This window comes from Suillus discolor (genome assembly GCF_016758755.1).
Source record: "Suillus discolor strain FC423 chromosome Unknown F5147scaffold_1, whole genome shotgun sequence".
Taxonomy (NCBI): domain Eukaryota; kingdom Fungi; phylum Basidiomycota; class Agaricomycetes; order Boletales; family Suillaceae; genus Suillus; species Suillus discolor.
Window position 1 is genome coordinate 704,623 of NW_024541248.1, and position 6,348 is coordinate 710,970.

General features: G+C 48.3%; 3 protein-coding genes across 3 annotated transcripts; 2 read left to right on the forward strand and 1 right to left on the reverse strand.

The window, feature by feature from the left end:
- Positions 1–32: 32 nt before the first annotated feature.
- F5147DRAFT_662671 (uncharacterized protein) lies at positions 33–1,686 on the forward strand. The gene is made up of 2 exons (XM_041434801.1): positions 33–289; positions 431–1,686. The coding sequence occupies exons 1-2, from the start codon at positions 56–58 to the stop codon at positions 1,595–1,597; spliced, it is 1,401 nt and encodes a 466-aa protein (XP_041300000.1). The 5' UTR covers positions 33–55; the 3' UTR covers positions 1,598–1,686.
- F5147DRAFT_662673 (WW domain binding protein 11-domain-containing protein) lies at positions 1,687–3,586 on the reverse strand. Its single transcript, XM_041434802.1, has 7 exons — positions 3,499–3,586; positions 3,412–3,443; positions 3,286–3,343; positions 2,906–3,232; positions 2,806–2,850; positions 2,630–2,743; positions 1,687–2,576 (listed from the first exon to the last, which is right to left on the reverse strand). The coding sequence occupies exons 1-7, from the start codon at positions 3,536–3,538 to the stop codon at positions 1,819–1,821; spliced, it is 1,374 nt and encodes a 457-aa protein (XP_041300001.1). The 5' UTR covers positions 3,539–3,586; the 3' UTR covers positions 1,687–1,818.
- Positions 3,587–3,661: 75 nt separating this feature from the next.
- On the forward strand, positions 3,662–5,986 carry F5147DRAFT_662674 (uncharacterized protein). Its single transcript, XM_041434803.1, has 4 exons — positions 3,662–3,932; positions 3,982–4,057; positions 4,110–4,275; positions 4,326–5,986. The coding sequence occupies exons 1-4, from the start codon at positions 3,758–3,760 to the stop codon at positions 5,871–5,873; spliced, it is 1,965 nt and encodes a 654-aa protein (XP_041300002.1). The 5' UTR covers positions 3,662–3,757; the 3' UTR covers positions 5,874–5,986.
- The last annotated feature ends 362 nt before the right edge of the window (positions 5,987–6,348 follow it).

Sequence of the window (6,348 nt, forward strand, 5' to 3'; positions counted from 1 at the left end):
CTGCCGATCGGGAAATCGCTCAGACTTGCAGACAGCTTTCTCTGATCAGTACTAAATGTGCGAGGCCGTCCTACTTTACCCAAGACCACTTGCTCGTTATCCAGGACGCCTCCTGCTTCTACCTCTTTTACCTCATCGACCTTCTCTAAAGCCTCTTCCTTCAGAAATATGGTCCCGCATTTTTGTGCAGGCCCTCTTCGAAGATGATCAAGATACCCAATCACACCGCGCGCACAATAATATATGGCGTTCGTGTTTATCATTGGTGCTAGTCTGCAAAGGTTTCAAGGCGAGTAGCTTGAGTTTCCAGAGGGCTTCTTACGTACAAGAAGCTAGCGAGGGACGGAGTGTAGTCGCATATGACTGTAGATGACTGCCTCCATTCATTTCATTCACTCCGTCTCACTATACTAACATGTCTTTGCGGTAGGAAGTTGCAATGCCGCTGTTATATTCTAACGTGTGCTTGCACTCTGTGAATTCCTTGCAAAAGTTTACTGCACACCTTCACTCTGCAGACCGGATGTGGGATTCTATTCGCAGAATTCCTTACTCTACCCCCGGGCGTTGGGTGCAAGTGCTTGATCTTTCGGCAATTCTCGCAGAGCTGGATTTCTCGGCATACTATGCAGTTAACGCACTGTTGACGCAGCTTTTCCCACTGCTGCCGTTCCTCGCAAAGTTGACTTTGTACTCTGGATTTCTGCTGAGCTGTCACGCACTTGCGTCTCTCACACACAGAGATGGAAGCTCCAATATTCGTGCGCTGGGCGGAATTTATTATGATCCCTTCATATATTCCGCAGTGGAAACTGGTGAAGACCATTTCGTTCAGTTGCTGCGGGTATGCGTAAATCTGGAGCTACTTGAGGTCACTGGAATTGGTTTGGATGACACTGATCTCGAGTCACATTTCGATAACGCCGAAAGTCTCAAAACACCAGATATAACTGCCCCACTTTATTTACCGCACCTGCGAAGCCTCACTTTATTATCCATGCCTTCCTCTTTGTTGATGTATGCTCTTTTGCACTCCCCCCTACCACGTTTACGGACACTGTCACTTACTCCGTACGATGAAATTCCCTTTCCGGCATCGCTCTCGTCGGTCTTTCTTGAGACGCACGGGCAGCATCTTCGTAACATCTTTCTCTTCACTCCAAAGTCTTGGCCTACACGCTATCATTCATCACCCAGTACTATACTCAACACATCCCCATATCTCAGGCTCCTCTCTCTGGAATATCCGCTACCAGCACTTACAATTACATTTCAAACGCCATTGACTGGTGTATCATCACCTTGTATCTTTCCCCTCCAGATCTTGTCAATTCCCCGACCAAGCAGTGACTTCTGGGTCACTTTGGAGAGGCTCCTCCCCTTTCTTCCTTCCTTACAAACTATACGTATGCGCGACGTGCGGTGGTTAAGGTATGGAATGACTTCCCGTGCTCAGGAGGCTGGAATACAGGGTGAGATGATAGAATGGGACCGTCGCTTGACTCGTAGAGGCATCCGACTGTTGGACCGAAACTGGAAGGAGTCACAGGCGCGTGAATGTGGAATATCCAAACTCTCTGAGCTAGCTGTCTTTTGATAATATTTTGTATGTTTTCGTGTTTTCTGCTCTCTGCTCCACGTTCTATGCAGCTCTTATCTCTCACCCTTCAATATAAACCTTGACTTTGGGAGATAAAGAATTATATGCCATTTTTTTATGAATATTTTTAAGATATTGAAAGAGACCACACGGTAAATCACCTGAGCAAACTGTTGTTCCTTCCGAGTGGACGTCAAAACATAAAAGCAGCGAATGCCTCATGGCTTCGAAGTACCTAAAATGTCACCCATCTCCTCCACAAATTTCTGATAATCATCTTTCTTCCCAACATTGGGCTGCATGCCCTTCGAAGAACCTTTTTCATTCAAAGAGGCTGCTGCAACTACAGGTACCGGTCCAAATTTATCCATCAATGAGCTCACAAGATCTGGTCGCGAAGCTTGTGCTGGTTCCAAAGATTCTGACCCTGCGTCGAGAGAAGGGGCTGCGTTGACCTTAGATGACGCCATCCCAGTAGCAGGCTTTTTTCGCTTGAGGGATGTCGGAACGAATGCCGTAGCCTCCTTCTTGAAGTCCCGTAATTGAGGCGCGGCCGAAACCGTGGCTGTAGTTGTATTGTTACCAGCAATCCCTAAGAGAACAGCACCAGGGGCTGGCAGAGGTTTTTGGGGAAGTGACGGATGGGGCGTTAGGCGGTTGACACGATGTGCTTGGTACGTTTGATGAGGAATAGAAGAAAGCGGATCTTGCATGGACGAAGCAGACTGTACACGAGGGAAAAACCCGGGAGGTGGGGGAGGCATTTGGGGTTGCATGAACGCGGATACAGGAGGGTATGGTGAGACACCGGGCGGGAAGCTGGGAGGGGAAGTATGTCCAAATGCTGAATGTTGGTGGGGATAAGATGGCGGAAAAGGCGGGGGACCAGGGACAGAATTAACAAACGGAGGAGGTGGTAGCGGCGGTGGGGGATGTGGAGCGCCGCTGAAGGGAATGTTTGGCGGCAATGGTGGTTCTATGAGATTAACTTGAGAATTTAACGTACATTAAACGAAGGAAGGAACGAACCTTGAAGAGTGCTTGGTGGAGGTCCTTCTGGCATCGGAATGTCATCATCGCTATCAACTATGTCATCGTTGTTGCCAGTTGGAGGAGGACCTTCAGGCATAACGATGTCGTCATCTAGACAATGGAAAAGGTGATGTTAAGCAAAAGAACGATATGAAGTAAATTATTTTGCTAACCACCATCAACCTCGTCATCACTGGCTGTCTCGTCAGGCCTCAGAGCTACAATAAGAACATCAGAATTAGTTTACACCGTATATTATTACGGTTGACTTACGTCTCTCCATGTAAGGCATTCCTGGAGGGGGTACTCCATAGGGATTCATGATAGCATCATAGTAGATGCTTCGTTCAGGATGCCGAGGTAAGCCATGTTTATTGAAAACATTTCGTTTCTGCTCGGCAACCGGTTCCTCTTTGTTGACCTCATCCTTGTCTCTACGAACTCGGTAGACAAGTTTACGTTGTTCAGGATGCTCTTGGACGTATTCCTCTTTCTTAGTCATGATTTTGTTTAGCTCTGCCTTGAGTTCTGCCAGGCGATATTTCTCTGCGCCGGAGGGCTCTGCCAATCCCTCAAGCTTCTCGATTTCATCTTGTAGATCTTACACAGTAACAGTGAGTCGAATGCTATAGTAGATGAGAGGGTGAACCAACCTCTTGTGTCCTTCTTGACTAGAGCAAAGTCGCGAGCTTTGGATCTCTCTGCCTTGTTCTACTGCAGTGACAATAATTCCAAAATGTGTTGAGTCCAGATATGATCATCGAAGGGTGTATGCTTGCCTTTTTAAGTTCTTTCTTTCGTTGAGCCTTTCCTGAGGGTAGTGCCATTCACTACGAGACCTGCATGTAGTACATGAGGAGACTCACTGAATGCATCCGCTGGGTTCTGATTTTTTCCTTTTGCCATGGCGGCGTCGGTTAGACTTCTGATGTACTGCGACAGCTTAGTCCTCGCTTGCAAACGGTACCGACACGTGACTCGGATAAGCAGTTTCGGGAGTCATACGGGTCTGACAGATTTCGTTCACTGATCGTGGTGGTCTCTGTCCCACTTGTAGGGAAGAACCCCACGAGATCCACCAATTCTACTCAGTAAACCGACGTTTGTTTCTGCCAGTTTTGCTCCATGACGTCGCAGCTGAGAGCACAGGCGACAGCCCCGAAGCGACCACCGAAGATGGCCTCAAATCAGTCCCTGAACCATCTCTTGAACTTCACACTTCCTCCTAGACAGATTCAACCTCAGATTGTGCCTAGGAGGAGTAAGAAAGCTGTTCATTCAGCCGTGTGGAACAAGGAGAGTGAGTATCGTCTTCTGTATTGGTCATGCTACTTCTTACAGTGTCACAGGGTTCGTGAATGCGCAGTACCGGTTTGTTATGAATCCAAGCGGGGACTATACAGTCCACTTCGCAGATCCAGACATGTAAGGTTTACAAGATGTACCTGGGCCGCTCACACCTCACTGTTGAACTCAGCTTTTTCCAATGGCATGATATATTGCAGGTCATTATTCCACGGTCCTCGGCTTTAGCGTCCGCTACTGTTGTCGGCGGGGAGCGTGCTGTACAGGAGGAGGGGGTCAAGACATGTCCTATCTGTTTATCCCCTCCGACTGCTCCACGAATGACAAAATGCGGGCATGTCAGTAAATGTCTTCTACTACATACCAACGACTGAAGATCATTTCCCAGGTGTATTGTTTTCCTTGCATCTTACATTACTTGAGCATGTCGGACAAACTCAAATGGGCCCGATGTCCGGTCTGCTTCGACACACTCAACGAGAAACAGCTGAAAAGCGTCAAGTGGTACGATGGACCTCAGTTCCAAGAGGACGAGCCTGCTTTTGCCAGTGGCTCCTCGTGTGCCGCAGAGCTTTTGGACCATTATGCGACTCCTCGAGCTGGATCCACAATGCGGATGCGACTGATGCAACGTCCTCAGATGACAACCCTTGCATTACCACGCTCATATACTTGGCCATCGGACCTAATTCCACCTCATCAGGCTCCTTTTCACTTTCTTCCCGATGTGTACGACTATGCCAAATTCATGCTTGCCACTCCTGAATATCTGATCGCCGATCTCTCAAACGATTTGGACGTGCTCGCCGTAGAACGCCGGATGATGGCCAGCATGCAAGATGAACTCAGTATTTCGTTTATTGATGCAGCTGATCATAAGATTCGTCATCAGATTGCCAAAGCAACTGCTTTAGAATCGCCACAGCTCAAGGAAGCCATCGACAGAACTCGCAAGGATTACGACGACATCACACGACGTCACAACCTTGAATGGGCGCGAAAGCTTGCTGGGGAGATGAAAGGAGCTGCACTCCCCGAGGCACCAGAAGAATTTCTCGCCACAGGTTCGAGCTCTGGGATTTTCGTATCTTCGCACACTCCTATGTTGATCCCTGCCACTCCCGAGTCGACACCAGCACAAGCACCCGTTCCAACTGCCCATGCCAATACTTCTAATAATCGTAGTCACAGACAGCGCCGTAACATTAACCCTCCTCCCCCATCTACGCAGACCTACTACTACTACCAAGCAGCGTCTGGCCTGCCCATCTATTTACATCCTCTCGACATCAAGATCCTCTTCTCGCACTTCAACAGCTATGCTTCATTCCCAGACACAATTACAGTCTGTGTAGAATCTGCTACTGAAGGTACTGTCAACGACGACCTGCGCAAGAGGTGCAAGTACCTTGCACATACACCAGAGGGTGCAGATGTTGTTTTCATCGAGGCAGACTTGGAGGGAGTTGTGGATCAGGAGGGCCTTAAGAATTTTGAAGGGGCGATTAAACTCCGTAGGTCAAGGAGGAAGGAGAAAGGTAGAAAGGACGACCGCGCACGTGCGCGAGCGGAGGAACGTGAAAGAGAGAAGGTTATTACGCCGTGGACGGAGTCTGTGTTTTCCGTGCCTCTCGATCCCGTTCTTCATGCTGTGGAAGTTGAGGGGATAGCAAATCATGAGTCCCCCACCCCCCAGATTAGTGGTGCTTGGGGTTCGAGGAGCTTCGCGTCTGCTGCCCACTCTGCATCAGCCGCAGATCTCAGACATCCGAACATAAACAATCGCAATACAAGTCAAGAGATTGGGGACGAGTGGGAATTAGACGCAGCTTGGCACGAACTTGAGCAGCGAAGCACAGGCGGACAAGGGAACAAGAAGAAGAAGGGAAATAAACTTGTCGTCATGGGCAGCGGAGTGGGGGGACGAAGGCGATAGAATTTCTACTGGAACGGTTGAGTCATGATCTATTATCTTCTTTGTAACAATAGCAGCGTCACTTATTTTAATTGTTAAAACGACCCAATGATTATTTACAGGGACCCTAGTCAGCCTTTGCGATGCTTCGTTGAAAATTTGCAAGGATGCACGTGTATGGTAAGATTTGTATTCAATCCTATGTGTGTGCGCCGCAGTGTATCTGTACAAGTCTAAAAATTGGTGAGCCGCAGGCTCAGCGAATCTATCCAAGGGACTCTCCTAAAAGAGGTGCTTTCCTAGAGAGTTATAAATCATCAAACTCTGTCATAATGCTGTCTGGAAACACACGATGCACAATTTTTTTTGCCACTGGCTCGAAAAATGCAGCTGCTTCATGTTGGAGACAAGCTTTTGTCAATAATGTGTAGGAAGAACCTCTTGTGAGTGGTTCTCTGAACCACTGACAGGGTGTGATTATGGACCTAGAGGATGT

Coding starts and splice junctions, on each gene's coding strand:
- F5147DRAFT_662671 (XM_041434801.1), top strand. CDS start 56: ATGTGCGAGGCCGTCCTACTTTACCCAAGACCACTTGCTCGTTATCCA. Junction 290..430: donor TAGTCTGCAAAGGTTTCAAG/GCGAGTAGCTTG, acceptor TCTTTGCGGTAG/GAAGTTGCAATGCCGCTGTT.
- F5147DRAFT_662673 (XM_041434802.1), bottom strand. CDS start 3,538: ATGGCAAAAGGAAAAAATCAGAACCCAGCGGATGCATTCA. Junction 3,444..3,498: donor GAACCCAGCGGATGCATTCA/GTGAGTCTCCTC, acceptor CACTACCCTCAG/GAAAGGCTCAACGAAAGAAA. Junction 2,851..2,905: donor AATGCCTTACATGGAGAGAC/GTAAGTCAACCG, acceptor TTCTTATTGTAG/CTCTGAGGCCTGACGAGACA.
- F5147DRAFT_662674 (XM_041434803.1), top strand. CDS start 3,758: ATGACGTCGCAGCTGAGAGCACAGGCGACAGCCCCGAAGCGACCACCG. Junction 3,933..3,981: donor AGCCGTGTGGAACAAGGAGA/GTGAGTATCGTC, acceptor ACAGTGTCACAG/GGTTCGTGAATGCGCAGTAC. Junction 4,058..4,109: donor CACTTCGCAGATCCAGACAT/GTAAGGTTTACA, acceptor TGTTGAACTCAG/CTTTTTCCAATGGCATGATA.